The sequence below is a fragment of the Vespula pensylvanica genome, chromosome 3 (genome assembly GCF_014466175.1).
Source record: "Vespula pensylvanica isolate Volc-1 chromosome 3, ASM1446617v1, whole genome shotgun sequence".
Taxonomy (NCBI): Eukaryota; Metazoa; Arthropoda; class Insecta; order Hymenoptera; family Vespidae; genus Vespula; species Vespula pensylvanica.
Genome location: NC_057687.1, coordinates 2,036,214 through 2,054,329, shown reverse-complemented (window position 1 = coordinate 2,054,329; position 18,116 = coordinate 2,036,214). Strand labels below are relative to the sequence as shown.

General features: G+C 32.3%; 3 protein-coding genes across 5 annotated transcripts in view; 1 reads left to right on the top strand and 2 right to left on the bottom strand.

Annotated features, from left to right (window-relative positions):
• The window catches only part of LOC122628197, a 34,487-nt gene extending 33,858 nt beyond the window's left edge, over positions 1-629 (bottom strand). The window contains exon 1 of the mRNA XM_043810213.1: positions 227-629. The gene's annotated coding sequence lies outside the window, so the exon portion shown is untranslated. The remainder of the gene's footprint in view (positions 1-226) is intronic.
• Positions 630-10,407: 9,778 nt separating this feature from the next.
• On the bottom strand, positions 10,408-14,277 carry LOC122627500 (tuftelin-interacting protein 11). Of its 3 annotated transcripts, none has more exons than XM_043808624.1 (8): positions 13,842-14,277; positions 13,417-13,657; positions 13,158-13,335; positions 12,127-13,079; positions 11,817-12,013; positions 11,290-11,718; positions 11,049-11,209; positions 10,408-10,948 (listed from the first exon to the last, which is right to left on the bottom strand). In XM_043808624.1, the coding sequence occupies exons 1-8, from the start codon at positions 13,945-13,947 to the stop codon at positions 10,697-10,699; spliced, it is 2,517 nt and encodes an 838-aa protein (XP_043664559.1). In that variant the 5' UTR covers positions 13,948-14,277; the 3' UTR covers positions 10,408-10,696. The 3 variants fall into 3 exon arrangements, with proteins under 3 accessions (XP_043664559.1, XP_043664561.1, XP_043664562.1); XM_043808626.1 differs by having other exon boundaries at positions 14,118-14,269; XM_043808627.1 differs by having other exon boundaries at positions 14,142-14,255.
• A 78-nt stretch (positions 14,278-14,355) lies between these two features.
• Positions 14,356-17,865, top strand: LOC122627502 (coiled-coil and C2 domain-containing protein 2A-like). Its single transcript, XM_043808628.1, has 3 exons — positions 14,356-16,550; positions 16,627-16,781; positions 16,869-17,865. The coding sequence occupies exons 1-3, from the start codon at positions 14,921-14,923 to the stop codon at positions 17,409-17,411; spliced, it is 2,328 nt and encodes a 775-aa protein (XP_043664563.1). The 5' UTR covers positions 14,356-14,920; the 3' UTR covers positions 17,412-17,865.
• The last annotated feature ends 251 nt before the right edge of the window (positions 17,866-18,116 follow it).

Genomic DNA, 18,116 nt, shown 5'->3' with positions numbered 1-18,116 from the left:
GCACGAGCGAGCGTAGTCCTTTTCGCTATTAAAGTCATTAAGGTTACACAACGAACTCGTTCTTCTGTGTTTAAAGTGAAAGAAAGAGAGAGAAAGAGAGAGAGAGAGATAGATGGATAGATAGATAGAAAGGCAGAAAAAAAAATAAAAGAGAAGAACGAAGATGGCTCGGACATCCTAATGTAGGGTAGTTTATCGTTCCTTATAAGAAAGACGAGGGGCTCACCTTATTAGGAAGTTCACTCGCGAACTATAATATTTCGTATGCGATTACGATTCAGATGTCAGCGACAAAACTCGAACGAGCGGCTCCGGAGCGTTTATGATTGTGAGATACGCTTATTCCATACTCGGCAGGCGGATGTCTTCTTGCGAATGTGTGTCTATACAAAACACGTGTGTTATATGTGTATATATGTATGTGCGTATATGCATGTGTGTGTGGGTGTGCGGTTGCATACTGATGCAACCTAAGAGACATATACACGTATATACATACATGTACACAAACTTGTACAGTATTTTCGTTTTACCTCGTTAACGTTGCTCTCGCGCGGCAAATAGAAGAACGTTCGATTATACCCGATCCGATCCGATCCGTCCGTTATTCAAATGCATCGCACTGTTCTTTATAACGCTATCCTCTCTCTTTCTCTCTCTCTCTCTTTCTCTCTACTTTTCTATCTATCTATCTATCTTTTTTTCTTTCTCAACGAAGAAATTCATTTCTGCGTATCGTCAACGATCGTAAATGCAAAATCGTTTCTTTATTTATTGTCTGGTGATACGAAGACGGTTGAAAACATGAGAGTTTAATCAAATGGGACGATTCTCTCTTTCTCTCTCTCTCCCTCTCTCTCTCTTTCTCTCTCTCTCTCTCTCTCTCTCTCTCTCTCTCTCTCTCTCTCTCTCTCTCTCTCTCTCTCTCTCTCTCTCTCTCTCTCTGTCTGACTTTGTTCTTTTACTTTAATATGTTAATATTATTGTTGTTATTATTATTACTGTTTTTAACACGAAATTTAGAATTTAATTCAAGTCCGATTGAACGTACAATATTATCATTTATTTTTAATTCCATAATATTTCGTCAAGTCGTATAATTCTATTTGTAATTTGTAATTTCACACGATTTTAATTGTTCTCTTTTTTTTCTTTTTCTTCTTTTCTTTTTCTCTTTTTTTCATATCAATAAAGTCTACAGACTCTAATACAGTGAAAATAATTCCTTTCTCTCCTTTTCCCGATACTTCCATTTATTTAAAAACAAAAATATATATATATATACATACAGACACACACACATATATATATATATATATATATATATATATAAATACCTACATAACTTAAAGGTTCACCGAAATGAAAAAATCATTGACCCGAGTCAAGTTCGCGCGCGCGCAGGCGCTCTCGCTGCTCTCAGAAAAAGTCACGAAAGAAAAAGGGAGAAAGACGGAGAGATGCAATGAACGTAAAAAAAAAGAGAGAAAGAGAGAGAGATGGACTGAGAGGTGGGATGCATCGTTTAAATCGAGCACGTAAGTGCTTAAACGGACAGAAACGCGTAACGAAGTGTGCGCGCGCGCGCGCGCGCACGGAAGAGACCGCGTGGGACCTGTTAGCCCCGCCCTTTACAGACCAGATGTCATTACTCATTACGCGCTGCGTCGTTATGCGTTCCTCCTTGATTAAAGGTCCGAAGAAAATAGCGCCTGTTTCACTTTCTCTCTCTCTCTCTCTCTCTCTCTCTCTCTCTCTCTCTCTCTCACTCTCTTTCTTTCTTTTTCTTCCTTCCTCTATCTCTGTTTCGTTTTCTCTTATAACGTGCATCTTCAAAAACACACGTCTTGTGATATCTCAGTGATTATTTATTGATTCATATTTATCATTCATATTCCTACAATGTATAATGATTAGTTTGTTAAATATCTAAGCGGATCGAATTTCATTAAATCGTTCGTTCTTTTAATTTAAATCAATAATCGAAACACGGTACCATGTTTTTTTTTATAGATAGAGGAAAAGTGTTTACAACGATAGTTCATAGTTACGACACGCGGTGATTCCTAAATTAATTATTAAATATTATTTCCTGATTAATAATTACATTTCTAGATTCCTAAATTAATAATTAAATGTAAATGAATAAGAATATTATTTAATTGTTCAAATTTTCATGGATAATAGATATGCTAAATTATGAGTATTGTATGATTGTAATCATTTAGTTAAGGAAAAAAAGAATGTTATTACATAACAATTTATCGATATTTTCGTTTAGCGAGAAAAATTGATTCGTATCAGAAAAGAATTAAAGAAGTAGAATTGAATAAATTGCTAGTGTATCTTGCTCGAGCAACAATGTAATACCTAAGTATTCATAAATATTCTCCTTTTTTGTTTCTTTCATTTTGTTTTTTTAAAGAAAAGTTACAAACCATTCCAGTAACCAGAATCACCATTTCATGAATATGTAGATACACATCCATGAAAGTCTCTTCGAGGTACTTATGATTTTGTTTCTTCGAGTCTTTCACTACCAAAGTACAAAAGTCGTTATAAACCCATTATTAGCATTCAAAGTTTAACACTAAAATGCTTGTAGAATCAAAATGTAAACAAAAAAAACGTTTGAATGATATTATTAAAAATTTAGAAATTAGGAAAAATTAGAAAAAATTAGAAAATGTGAGTATTACAAAAAATAATGTGAAACGTATTCTATCCCTTTCTATTTCTATCCCTCTTTCTCTCTCTCTCTCTCTCTCTCTCTCTCTCTCTCTCTCTCTCTCTCTCTCTCTCTCTCTCTCTCTCTCTCTCTCTCTCTCTCTCTCTCTTTCGTTTTCTCTTATAACGAGTATCTTTAAAAATACATCTTGTGATATCTCAGAGATTATTTATTGCTTTATATTTATTATTCATATTCCTACAATGTATAATGATTAATATGATAAATATCTAAGTGGATTGAATTTCATTAAATCGTTCATTTCTTTAATTTAAATCAATAATTGGAACATCGTACGACAAGTCTTCTTCTGATTTATTATCGTTCAAATAGATAGAGAAAATGAAAAAGTGTTAACAACGATCGTTTGTACTTACGATACGCTCTGATTCGTTTATCAAATGTAAACGAATAAGAATATTACTTATATATTTTAATTTTTAGGAATAATTGAAATTATGATTATTGTGTAATTGTGTAATCATTTAGATAAGGAAAGATAGAATACAGTAATAAAGAAAGAATATTAGTAATAAAGAAAAAATAATTGATCGACATTCTCGTTTAGCGAAAATAATTGATTTATATAAGAAAAAAAGTAAAGAAATCGAATTAAATAAATTTCAAATGCATCTTGCATCTAGGTCGAAAAATAATGTAATACTTATTTATATATATTCCCTTTTTTCATGTCTGCTTCTTTTTTTTTTATTCTTCCAAAGAGAAGTTACAAACCATTCGAGTAACCAGAATCACCACTTCATGAATATGTAAGTTACGTATCCGTGAAATCTTTTCAAGGTACTGATGATTTTGTTTCTTCGAATCTTTCACTATCACAAAAATCGATATACATAAACGCGTCACTATCATTTAACATTTAACTTGAAAATGGCTGTAGAATCGAAATGTAAAGAGAAGAACACTTATACAAAGGATATTAGAAATCACTTATCGCGGATATTAGAAAAATCAATTTGGATCTACTTTTTCTCTCTCTCTCTCTCTCTCTCTCTCTCTCTCTTTGACTCTCTTTCTCTCTCTCTCTCTCTCTCTCTCTCTCTCTCTCTCTCTCTCTCTTTCTCTTTCTCCCTCTTTCTTTCTTTCTCTCTCAGGTGTTCCATACACATACCGGATTATTCGCACGAGTAGTCAACCAACACGAATCACACCTGTTGCGCGCGTTCACTCGCTCGAGTACTCCCTGTGCACGTTCACCCATAGAACACAGTCAGTTCTTTTTTTTTTTAATGCCTTCCTCACCACTCTTTCTCTCTCTTTCTCTGTTTCTCTTTCTCTGTCTATCTCTTTCTTTTTCTGTCGTCTTCTCTTCTCTCTCATGAGTCATCCTTCTGACCACTTCGTATAGCAAGAAGCGTCGTTTCGCGGATGCTACGAATGATTTCAACGGCCTACCGTCGAGGCTGACTAACATCCTTGGAACTTGGCGTGCTCGGAAAGTTTGGACCACATACATACTTACCCATACATATACATAAAACCAGAGATGTACTCGCTTATATAGATATTATTGTATGTGTATACACGGAAGAAAGATATACGATATTTCCTTATTTGTTCAGTGACTTACATCTTGTCCCCTGTTAAACGATAAAATACATCGATCGCAAATCGGAGAATAATAAAAGAAAACTACGTGTTATCGAGAAAGCTTACGACCCTTGGATTTCGGTGCACCGGATGTATTGTAAAATCGCTAGAATCGTAAGTTTCGGATTTGCGACGTAGGCGTGGCACGTTTTACGTAAGCCGTCTAGCCGCGTCACGATCCGTGAGTAAAGCCAAAGAGATAGTGTATGGTAAGTACTTACTTATTCGCCGATAAAGTTTCTAAATTCGAATTGAAAAGCTCTGAGTTTTTCTGAGAAAGAGAGAGAGAGAGAAAATGATCTGAGTATCAGATATCTCAGGTCTATATGTTCATATGTAAAATACATGGTTATATACATACGCATGTAAGTTCGGAAAATTTGTAATGATTTATCAATGACAAATTCATAGATAAAATATATATATATATATATATATATATATATATATGTATATCTTTAATTTAATTGGATTATTTGATCAATGTTATTTTTCTAAAGAAAACGTATACTTTCGTATCTTAACTTCAGTGTAATATTTATATATTTTTATAACTATACAAACGTATAAAACTTCCGTTTTATATATATATAACGACATTATCAAATATCAATATGTTTTACACGTATAGCCTCTTATATAATTTTTATAAGTACTGTATTTTTGAAATTTTATGCACAATTAACGCGTATATAAAAAAAGAACTATATGTAATCTACACGTGCATATGTACTTGTATGTGTGTATATGTTCCTAAAATAAAAATATTTAATATCAACGTTTAATCAAAACCACTATACATATAAATACACGTGTATGTATTTCTTTTTCGTTATGTATGTATGTGTAGTATACACAAACGATCTACAACAAACGGTATTCACGAACGTAGTTAACGTCTATATTCTCGGCAGTGAGAATATAAACGACCATGGTGTCTCGGAACGCGCACGTAAGCGCGTTGTGTGTGCCACGGCAATATAGTTCGATGCATTATAGTAGAAGTTGCAACCAACCTGGGAGGCCCTTCAGATAATACGAAAATAGGAGCAAAGTGAGGATCGTCGGAGGAACAATGAACGAGTCTCCTCTACGTAAACATTTACACACCTATACACTTACAAACGTTCGTTCTATAGAAGAAGTAGATTATTATTTTATTTTGCTCGAGAACAATGTTGTAAGTTCCGCAGGTTGGTAATATTTTTCTAAAAACCAGTTCGATGATGTATAATGATCAACAGTAAATAAAAAAGAAAAAAGGAAAAAAAAAGAATGACAAAGTTTTAATTTATTGTAAACATTAAACGGTTTAAATAGGAAGTTAAATAATAAAATAAATTGTATAGAATTATAATAAGAAAGTATGATTAATCTAATAAGATTACACACAACATAATATATATATATATATATATATATATATATATTGATAAGTTAAATAACAATTATATATTATTTCTTATTCGAATAAAGGTAATATATTACAACGTACAACATATGTACGTATATACATACTTATCTATTCGCATATAATTTACAAGCATCTACTATTTCTATTCTAATAGTATGCAATACATTATATCATTTAATTATTTGTTTGTATCTAAACTCACTATTTAATACATCTGATTTACCGATCACTTTCATATCATTCACGTATTTAGATTAACACGTATTCTATATTTTCACGCTTCATTCCAAATAAATACGATTACCTTTATATTTTGAATGATTTACGATGAAACGATTAGAAACTTCACCTAATCGAAAATCATATTGTTAGTTACTACTTCGATAAAGTCAACTCTGACTTTGAAGTTATTATATATGAAATAGGAGACATACAATATACAGTATCTATATATTATGTCCTTGTTTGTATGGGATCACGTAAATCGTATAATATTTGTTATCGAGAGTATTGTATAACTTTGGTTGAAGAAGAGGAGACAGAAAGGAACAGTGCCACGCATCGAAACCGCCGGCATTATTATCTTCGTCTACGAGAGGCGACGCAAAGTAGTAAAACTTCTCGCGCTTCGAATCACCTTTCGACGCCCACGCTACTACTACAGCATATAGTCACGACTCACGCACACATATACATATATATATTCAACAAGAAGGTTTAACTCCTAAGAATCGTTAGTTTCTCGGAATGTCTAATCCACTAAATCACCGGTCGAATTCATCCAACTATTTGCGCAACCGACGCCTTTCACGCGACTCGAATACGACGACGTAATAAGGTATAATCGATGCCAGTCAAACACGAGATCGTAAAAATGTAACTTTTATCGATAACGCAGGTGTATCTTCTCATAGGCTACGATATAAAATGAAAATTACAAAAGTATCATCAAAACAAAATAAAGAATGAAATGGACTTTTAAAAATAGTAACTTGAGACTTACTTAACTAAGTTTTTTAGTAGTTTAAATGTCGTTCGATGGGATGAAGTGGTATACTTGTAAAAAGTCGTGCCAGCTGTTAAATCATCGTTTGCAGGCTTTAACGTATTTTCTCTCTCTCTCTCTCTCTCTCTTTCTCTCTCTCTCTCTCTCTCTCTCTCTTTCTCGTTCTCTCTCTTTCTTTCTTTCTTTCTTTCTTTCTTTCTTTCCTTCTCGAAGAAACGAGCAAGCGAGTACTTGCCATTTTATGGAGGTTCTTAGGGAGGTCGATTTGCGTGGGATTGGAATGTTTGGGCACGATCGCGTTTTGCTAAAATCGTTGTACGTACAACGTATGTATGTACATATATACATACATACATACATACATGCATACATACGTACGTACGTACGTAGGTACGAATGTACATCTACACGCATGTACACTACATCCCTCCGTATATCGCCGTTTCTCGGTCTGACGACATTTAACGATCTTCTCTCGATCCTCTCTGTTCCTCCACTTTGAAGTTACGATAACGTCGGAATCCATCGTCGAGAGAATTAGATTCGATCGAATACGAAATTTCGCAAGGATAAAAGTCGAACACGCAAAAGTGTAATTCGCATATAGTGAGTCGTAAAAAAGAAGAAAAAGAAAGACAAAAAGATATGAAAAACAAGAAGAAAAGAAACGAAAGATCGTAAAAAATAAAATATCGTATCGGTTTTATTTCGCACGAAAATAAAAAAAAAAAAAGAAGAAAAGAATAAATAAATAAATAAAATCTTTGTAAATCCATTTGCATTTACCATAGAAACTATATTTAATATTTAACTTTACGTTAAGACTCGGATAAGTGTCCGTCCAGCTTAATTGACTTGCAAATGAAGAGAAAGAAAAGAAAGTGATTTATCTTGGAAAGAGCTTGTATATGCAAAATAAATTCTTTTTTTTTTCTTTTTTCTTTTTTTTCTCCCTCTTCACATCTCTTTCTTTCGAACATGTATCTATTTATATCGAGTTATAAAATTCTGACCGATAATTTGTATACACCCTGTATAAGCAAAGGATCGTGAATGGAGCGATAAAGAAAACGGCAACCGGCGAAACTTACGAGCGACTCGCGACAAACTCGCATCGTTCGCAAAGCTCTTAACGACGTCGGTGAACTTATAATGGAATTGTAAAACAGGTGGTAATTGGTAAGCGTCGAGATTAAAGGTAAGGAGGAGAGGGGCGAGAAACGAATAGGACTCTTAAATCGAACGAGAGAGTAACGATCGATCGATCGTTGTTAGATACATAATTAAACGAGCAATACGCTTTGTCGTTAACGTATGGATAAAAATCTTGAACTGGTTTGCACCGAGAAGGTGCACGTTAATATTGATAAGAAATTCAACGTACGAATATTTAAATCTATTTATATAAAAATGATATCTCGTTAGAAAAGATTTTGATAAATTATATTATACATACATCTCTTCGATGATAATAATTCTCTCTAACGATTATGCAATCGTGTCTTTCACGGAAACTTGTTCACGATTGCGATCTAAGATTCTTTGTCTTTCTCTCTCTCTTTTTCTCGATAATATTAATTAATTTAATGTGTTTAAGATTATAAAAAATACATATCTCTGTCGTAATTTTACGCACAATCGAAACTTATTTATTAAAAATAAAACTCAATTTTCTTTGAAACGATTTAATCTAAGACATACATAACTTACCTTTTATTTTCTTATCTGAATAATTTATTAGACAATCAAACAACGAACTTATCAAAACGTCCTCATTTTTACGTATTTTCTAAAAAAAAAGGAACATTAGCGTAAGAAATATCCGAAGCTAATCTCTACAATTTTGAAAAGAAATACATAATACTATAACTTGATACAAACGACACAAGAAAATATCGTTGCCTCTTTGATAACATCTCATCAATTTTCTCTTAATATTTGCTATATCTAATATATATATTTTATGTACACACACACATACAAAAGATGTACGTTCATAGATTTTCGAGCAAATATCTTGCAACTGATTGAAATTACAAAAAAGTTCATAGAAAAAATTTTTGCGGACCTGAATTAGCTGATTATGTAAACTTTTTTCACCTGACTGTCTCGTATTTCAAAGATCGATATAGTTCTTTTTTTTCTTTTTTTTAAATGGATATCTATTTCTTTTATTTTGCATATTCATATAATAATTTACGATCAAAATCATACCTAGTCCAAAGATTGCTACTACGTATCGTTTATAAGATAATCAACGTCATAATAACTGATTAATAGATTCATATTGTATCGTAATTCTGTATAAATGTATTATGTCTATGTTGTACAAAGACGTTATTTACAAATCAAACAGTCGAGTATTTTGATGAGTTTAAAGGTCGATGATCCTGTATGACATAACCGATTTGAAAATATTATATAACTAGACGATCGTTTGCTAAATTGTTATATGGAAAATCCACTAATTTAATACTTAAGGACATCGATTATCTCGCAAACGATGCATAGTACCAATTTTTTATTAAATATGATTTGAATTCCAAGCGATCGCTTCTATGCAATATAAATATGCGAAAAAAAATTATAAACAATCTTAAAAAAAAAAAAAAGAAAATTCACACGCATTTTATAATTGATACAATGCTGTACAAATTTCACTTATTAAACTTTCTTGTAACATCAATCAGTCGCGAGATATTTACTAGAGGACAACTATGGATGTACACCCTGTATATCTATATATATATGTGTGTGTGTGTGTGTGTATAATAAAATAGAACAGTCGTATCAAATGTTGCCGATCATGGAACGAAATAGGGAGAAAAAGAAACAACAACAACAACAACAACAACAACAATAATAATAATAATAATAATAATAATAATAATAATAATAATAATAATAATAATAATAATAATAATAATAAATAACAAAAACAGAAAACAAAGAGAGAGAGAGAGAGAGACTTAAGATCATAATAACGAATACAATGTATCGAGTAAATCGTTTCGAAAAGCTAAAGATGCATTCTCGTAGAGATGCATCTCGCGCGTATGTTCGTGGACAGGCGGACGAGAGAAGACAGTGGAGACAGCCGGTTACTAGGCAGACACGGGCCTCGCGTCGATGCAAATTTTCTCGACACCCGAGAGAGCATGGATCGGCCGCGTAGGCGAAGAGAAGACGTCCATCCTCTTTTCCTCTTCTCCCTGGACCAGTCTCTCGAGCAAGCGTTTTGCATACATTCGTGTTAGTGCACCAACGACGTATCGCTTATGTGCACACTCGTAACGTTTGATACAAGCTACTCATTGGCCCTGTTTCTCTCTTTCTCTCTCTCTTTCTCTATCTATCTTTCTCTATCTCTCTTTCACATACATGTACAAACGAATGAGCAAGTAGAGGGTTCCATAGGAATCAAGCGTGCAACTTTCCATATGGAGGAGTTTTAAAAGCTGCGCCTTCGTAGTGGGATAACCAGAGGCGCCTACACGCGTTCGACTTCGAACTGACCGAACAGAAGTGCTACTCGATAAGATTGAAGATCGGCAAAGCCGAAGTCTACGAGTATTAGCTCGTCGTTTTAAAGAAATAATCACTATGCAAAGATATTTGATAAGAAAAAGAAGGAAATACTTCCTAATGTAATGCTATTCGTGTTTTGATATTCGTAAGATATTACGTACAAATTCTTACCCTTATATTTTACATACAACATAGTTGTTTTTCTTTTTACCTTCTATTTTTCTTTTTTCTCTTCTCGTTGGATAAAATCATCGCGTGATATTCGCTAATTATGTATAATATGTACAAAACAAAAATCGTATCTCTATGTATCGAATAACATTATAAAATATTGTTATTAAAATTTATTCTTAAAATAAATTAAAATCGAAGTGTTAGATGATAATTTCGTCCACCGTTAAACTTATTTCTAAAGTTCCGCCATATCGAGTAAGGCGTTCACATTCGTCGGCGTCCAATTGGCTCCATTATGATAAACAAATATCATTTTGCCGTCTATATACGCTTGGACATTACCCACTTTGTAAACTTGCTTCGCTTCCCTGTATTTATTTGGAATAGGCATGAAAAGGATACCTCGTTCTTCACACTTCCTTTGTATGAGATCTTTAAAGCCTAGATGAATTTGTGGTGCTGCTATTCTCACTGCTTCTGCCAACCTCTGCAAAAAAAAAAAAAAACAGTAAGATAGAATTCAGATTATCGGATTAAGGATATCGTTATTGGACTGGTTCAAGAATCGTTGAAAAAATAATTCCTACCTCCATCCTCGGTTGTACCACTGATGACATCTGTGACATTATCGTCGGTTGATTCCTCTCCAAATTGTTCAAGTACGAAACTTGGTCCATAGCTCCTGGTTGGTGACTCGGAGGTGCAGCCACGGCTCTATTTAACATATCGATCGCCTTCTTAAAATGTTCTGTAAAATAGAAAATGTTGAAATGTTGTTTCCATAATGAGTATTCTTAACGAATCTGTCACATTATAATGAATAAATACCTTTCACTAATGGTTCTGCCAATAACTTATCGCTCAACATTCCTTTCCATCCCATATACCAATTCATTACTTGATCGTAATTTGGAGAATGATTTAACCAAAAAGTCAAAACTTGTTCCCATTTAGGAAAGAAGAATTTATCGAGTAAATTCGCCATTATATGAGATGGTATTAATTCTTTCCATTCTATCACCCAATTCCATTGATCCAAATGCTGTTGATGTGGATTTATAACAAACTCGGAAAGAGCTATTTGAAGTTTTGGTATAATATTTTTTACTAGAAAAGCTTCCATATCACCCTTAGCAAATACTTCTGCCCAAGGTTGTAACATTAATCTTGCTGATCTGTCTGACGGATGCCAACCTCCCAAAGCAGAACCAAGTTTGCGTCTTATAATTGGATATATTAATGTGTCCAACCAATTACCTACAAATTCATAGAAAATATCACACAATAGTAGACGGTTGATTAAAATCAATACTAAATGAAAAAGAGAACAATAATTATAATTTCTTTGTACTTACGCATTAATGGTAACCAAGGATGGATCCATGTATGTATTGGAACAGTATCTGTGAGTGGGTTCCATTCTTCTACCTCTAAAGTAAGTTTAGGAAGTATTAATAGATCCAAAATATTTTCAAAAATCCAACCAGGTAGCAATGGTATCCAGTGCTCTAATAGCTCTATTAACGAATCTGGTTGCCTGCATGTCCACTGTCTAATTTATAACAAACAATTTGCATATGAAAATTTCATAGATTTAATAACTTTTATTGTAAAAGAAAAAAAAAAAGAAATTAAATTATAATTTATGATAAAAGAAAAACTTACTGTACAGCTCCTCTGATAGAAGGCATCCATGCATTCCAAACAAGTTGGTCGTAAGGTTGTATCGTTCTTGTTTGAAGTGGACTTGTACCAGTCTCTAATATTTCTTTCCATTGTTCAAATAATTTTATAGGCTGCTTCGGTTGCATTAATGGATTCCAAGAAAGTAAAGAATCTTTTATTTTTGGACCCACAAAACTAGTTGCCAAATCACCTAATTCATACATCTTGTATTCCTCATAATATTTATCTTGCAAACTTTTAAATACATCAGCAGTATCTTGCAACGTTATCTCGCTTGTTTCATCCATTAATCTATCTACAACTGCTAGAACATTTTCTAAAGTATCAATGAGTTGTCCATGTTGATCTACAACCTTAGACAGATTTCTTTTCTCCGCTTCTAACGCTATTACTCTATCGCTCAAGTGTCTTGTTCTTCTATCATTCTGTATAATATCTTGTTCACACATATCTACAAGCAAGTTTAAATTATGCTGTAATTCTGGCAAAGAAAAATTTATTTTGTCCTTTTTATTCACACTTGGAATAGTTTCATCGGGATATTGTTGGCCACTGGCTATTGCATGATAACCGCTTAAAATTCTTTGTTCTGGTCCTGTCATATCTATAACTTTCACTCTGCTCATTTCACTCGAAAGTGGAAGTTTTCTATTTGGTTTTAATTTTCCATCTTCTAAAACTTGATCAACACTCCGATATGAATATTTGACTTTTTTTTTATTGTTAATACTATCCCCTTTTCGCCATTGAGATACTTTAGACTTAGAATCCTTTGCATCCTCTGCTTCTTCTTTTCTTTTTTCAACCATTTTTGGTCCTTTCTCCGGACCGTACGCACCAATAGCACCTCTACCTTTTCTAAAATGAGCTTCTACTGGTGCACTTATTCCTTGTAATTGCTTTCCCAATCCTTTGCCAGGTTCAAAACCCATCTACATTTTAAATATTTTATTAGTTGCGATTAATTATTACATATAATGTATGTTAAGACTAATATTATTTATTCTAACCTGTAGTAACAGTTTAGCTCCAATTCCTTTTGTATGTACTTCCCAACTGCCTACTCCACTTTTCATGAATGAAGGATTTACTTGATATCTCTTTTTACGTAATCCAGCAATATCTCCTTCTACGTTCAATGAAAACGATGTACGTTGTTTGGAATTACTTGGTTTTTCATCCTCTGAACTATAAATATTAAGAAATTAATTATGAAATAGAAAAAAATAGATAAAAATAATTAATTATTATAAAATATATTAATAATACCTTGAACTATTAAAATATCCCTCCCCATCTCTTTGAGACATCCTCGTATCATCATCGTCGTCGTCGTCATCATCATCATCTTTTTCTTTATCCTCTTTTTCTTCTGCTGGTTTACCAGCTTGTTGAATACCTCCGGCAACAAAATTAACCGGAACCGTATAATTCTTTGGACCTTTGTTATATGTTTTGAAAGAAGGTCGCGCAGAAAGTTCATCCTCGTCGCTATCATCTGCCCAGATACCTGCATAAATAACATAAAATATTAACATTGCGAATTTAAATAGAATGCGACTATAGCCAAAATACACTATAGCTGTTTATAACCTCAACATGAAAAATGTTTCTTTGATATTAAAATAAATAATATAATCAAAATGTATTAATCGTTACACAAATATCAATTAACACTTCTTTAACATCCTTACCGAGCATCTGCTGTTTTTTAGAAAGTTTTCGTCTAGGACGATTAATATTAAATTCATTTTCAAAATCATAGGAGATCTCGAAACTTTCTACTTCGTCTTCTGACATATTTTCAAAGATAATTATCAATAAACTCACACACGACTTTTAATAAATTCAAAATAAAAATTCCTTTTTATAGTAATATCAAGTTCATTAACACTCATTACACAAACGACATCAAAAGGACAATGTAAGTTCAATTCACGTAGTCAGGATACATAAGCAAAGCAACGTACACCTACTGTCGTAAATGCCATTACCGGAAATAACCTTTCTTAGATTAGATATCCATTTCCAACAATATGTAGCATTAACACAATGTTATCATGTGTTATCAGAATGTGACAAATTATAATATTAATGTTAAATGATTATTTGTAAATAATCAAGTCTGAAGATGATCTATATATATATATGTAGGTACATATATATATATATATATATATATATATATATAGCGTGACAAGAAAGCTATTATGATTGGCTCGTTGCTTGTTTTGTCGATTAATATCATTGGCTTGTTATACGTACAAACATTTGGACACGTTAATACAGAGGAATGTACACGAAAAGTGTGCAAATTCTTTATTGGATATGATTTCTCTACTCGATTTCCCCTATTCTAATATGTGTACTTATTTTTTCACCATTTTCAGAAATTATAATTCGGATGGATTAAACATGTATAAAAATTTTTCATTTTTAGACAAAACATAATAATACTGTCGTATAAAGAGTGGGGATAAGAGACAATTATATCATAAATGAACGTATAGAGAGAGAATTTCTTTGATAAATTAATGGTCGTAAATATTCATCATGATGCATACGAATTCTAGCAGCCATAGCTTAAACTACAATTTTATTATATTTCTACGAGGAAATTTATCAATGATCTACTACGAGTTTATTATGTATCTATGTATAGCTCATCAATATACAAATTTCACGTTGCTATGGAAACATGATTTTGTAAACAAAGTGAAATAGAAAGTGTCATGATTAGTGTCACATATAGAAAAATTAGTTTAATTGAAATATGAATTTTATGCAATGGAGATCGCATGATAGCGATAAGCAAGATCTTAGTCTTTGTTATGCTTATCCTGTAGTAAATAATGATCAACAGACAAACAGCGTTATAGTAAAAAATGGTAAAAGTCCTCGACAGAAAGTTGATAAAACTTCGTTGACAGAGGATGGATTATATACTTCTGATAGTCCATTTACACGAAACGTCACTAAACCTTATTTACTTAATAATACAAGTATGTTAGATCATGAAATAGTACCAAAGTTTTCAGGAAAACTTGTAGAAATTGCGATACGTTCCGTGAATATTCATTCTAAGAATAATCAAAGCGATTCAAATGTTGAGATTACTTCCGTTTCACTTTTATTTAGGAAAAAAGTTATATGCAAAACGAATAAACCGTTTAATAGAAAATTGCATAAATTATTACTTAGAAATTCAGAATGTTACAATCTCTCGATACAAGTTTATTTGAAGGATGGCCAGTCTACTATTTTACCTTTACCATTGCCAAAACATTCTGTTAAAAATAATAATATCGAAATAGAATTTGCTATAGCTGATAGCTCAGGAAAAATTCATTCAGGTACTGTCATGTGTACAATTTCTTTGATCTTACATGGTCAGAATCAAGAAGAGACAAGTACTATGTATTTGCATAGATTAAGCAATGATCCAAATGATCCACAGAACGGTCTTTCTTTGCATAGACCTAAGAAAAAAGTATGCAATAAAGAAATAAAATATTTTCTATTAGAAGACCCTGCTTTATGTTTTGAAAATGTAGAAGAACATCTTATAGTTACAAAAAAAGAGAAACAGCTACCAAAACCTCCAGATATAGCTGTAATAGAACAACCCGTTCTTTCTTTGTTGGACATATCTTTTAGAAATTTATTACAAGCTAGACGTCCATTAAGACCATCCTCTAGTACACATCGACATCATCATACAATTGGAAAAGCTCTTCTTTCCATTACCATTTTACGTGGTGTTGAAATACCAATTAGAGAAGAATCTGCATTGGTTCAACCACTTTTAGAAGTAGAATGGGGTAGTATTATGCATGCTACACCCATCGCAGATGGTCCAGCACCTATATGGCATCAAACAATGCATTTTGAATTGCCAAGAAAGAGTGGAGAACACGATGTAAAGTTACGATTATATGATCAGCATCCTGTGTGGGGTCAACAGTGGTTAGGCGAAGCAAGAATCCCTCTTGAACATCATAGAAATTACCAAGAATTAGAACGTTGGGTAACTCTATCACCTTTATGTAGTCCTACAATGTTATTTGGTTATGTACAAGCTAGTCCTGGTCATTCTCATACAAGAATTTATACACTGATGAAATTAGAGTTACCTGGTAATGCTAAATTGGAAGAGGATAGTACGATTAATACGCTGCTAAAAAATATTCAACGTTGTCTTTTATCTCCATATAAAATAACGAATATACAAAGTCCAGAAGAAGCAGCTAGACTAACAATGCTATTGCCAGAAGTACCTAATCATTATGGACCTTTAACGCCTCGTCAGGCTTTAAATGCAAATAAGGTCGATCATTATGGTCGTGCTGTTTTACTTGCATCTTTACTAGAAAGTTTTGGCTCGCAGACATACGTATTATTAGGTATTAACAATAAAATAATATTATTCATCAATTTTTCTTAATGAGATATTAGTTCGATACTTTGTAAACATTGCAGGTTCTTCTCAGACAAATAAGTGGGCAGCATTTGTTTTAAGCATAGAAGAAAATACAGGCACTGTGATTTGGGATCCTGAGACTAGTGATCATTATAATCCAGGTGATAGTCATTGTCCTTTAATGAAGGCTTCGCATTTAGTTAATCATTCTGGTGTAAGTTGAAATAGTTGAAATAGTTTGTATTTTGTTATTAATTACATCAATCGTTTAGATTGCGTTTAATGCACAACGTTCTTATAGATATGGGAGAATTTACAAAAATCTATTTTACCGCATAATTTGAAATACGATGTAAAGATGAGCAAAGATTGGCGTCCGATTGGAGTTACCGTTTCGTCTACCACCGAACGTAGTGTTCAAGTTCTCGAATTGAACGTTTCCCAAGAAGAAGAAGAAACTCTTCGTGAATTGGCTATGCAAACGGAGCAACATTTACGAGATAAATTTTCGTATTGGCGTAGTACCGCCGAATTAACGACGATTTACAATCGTCACGCTATTGCCGTCCTACGAAATTACATTTCGAAGATCGAAGACAATAATTCGTCGAGGCAACCCGATAAGAAAGATTTGAAACAATTGTACAGAGCTTATTATACGCATGGTTTCATATTAAACTTGAGACAATCTACTCTGGAAGATTTAACGGAACGCTTAGCTTCTACGAAAACACAGAATATAACGGGTCCAGTAGAATTTGCCATAGCTTATCATATAAAACGTTACGTTGGAAAAACAAATTCGATTTGGTTAGCTGTCGCAGTTCTTAGAAGTCGTGATTAAGGAACAAGTCCTTTTTTTTATTTTGTTTTGTTTTGTTTCTTTTTCTTTTTTTTTTTATAATTACTCGTTCTCAACATTTTGTACTTAATATTCTGTAAAGTCTCTATATGGCAGTGTATTGATTTTAAATAGATACTTTGTCATATCTATTTATTGCGTATTCTAAATTTTGCGATATACAATTAGAATTAAACGTTGACAGAAGATATACGAATGAGAGTACGCGTAATAGGAAATGTTAACTTTTTAATATCTTAATTTAATTCATTTGAAAAAAAAAAGAAAAGAAAACAATTCGTGGAAATATAATCATATAAAAAGATGATACGAAATGCATGAATTTTCAAATGATTAGAAAATATTAGTTAAAATATTAGATAAAACTTGAAAATGTGTATGAAATTATTTATATATGACTTATTTATATTTTGAGAAATATGTGCGTGTATGTGTATATATATATATATATATATATATATATATATATATATATATATATACATATATTTATCTATTATATTTTATATATCCATTATATATTTATAATTATTTATTATTAGTTTTCTATATCATTATAAACGATTATTATTAATTATACATTATTAATAAAAACTCATGAAATATAAACATAAATATATATATATATATATATATATATATATATATATATATATATATTCAGAAACATCTTTTTAATTTTTGCTA

Coding starts and splice junctions, on each gene's coding strand:
- LOC122627500 (XM_043808624.1), bottom strand. CDS start 13,947: ATGTCAGAAGACGAAGTAGAAAGTTTCGAGATCTCCTATGATTTTGAA. Junction 13,336..13,416: donor GGATATTTTAATAGTTCAAG/GTATTATTAATA, acceptor TAATATTTATAG/TTCAGAGGATGAAAAACCAA. Junction 10,949..11,048: donor TGGTACAACCGAGGATGGAG/GTAGGAATTATT, acceptor TTTTTTTTGCAG/AGGTTGGCAGAAGCAGTGAG.
- LOC122627502 (XM_043808628.1), top strand. CDS start 14,921: ATGAATTTTATGCAATGGAGATCGCATGATAGCGATAAGCAAGATCTT. Junction 16,551..16,626: donor GCAGACATACGTATTATTAG/GTATTAACAATA, acceptor TAAACATTGCAG/GTTCTTCTCAGACAAATAAG. Junction 16,782..16,868: donor ATTTAGTTAATCATTCTGGT/GTAAGTTGAAAT, acceptor ACGTTCTTATAG/ATATGGGAGAATTTACAAAA.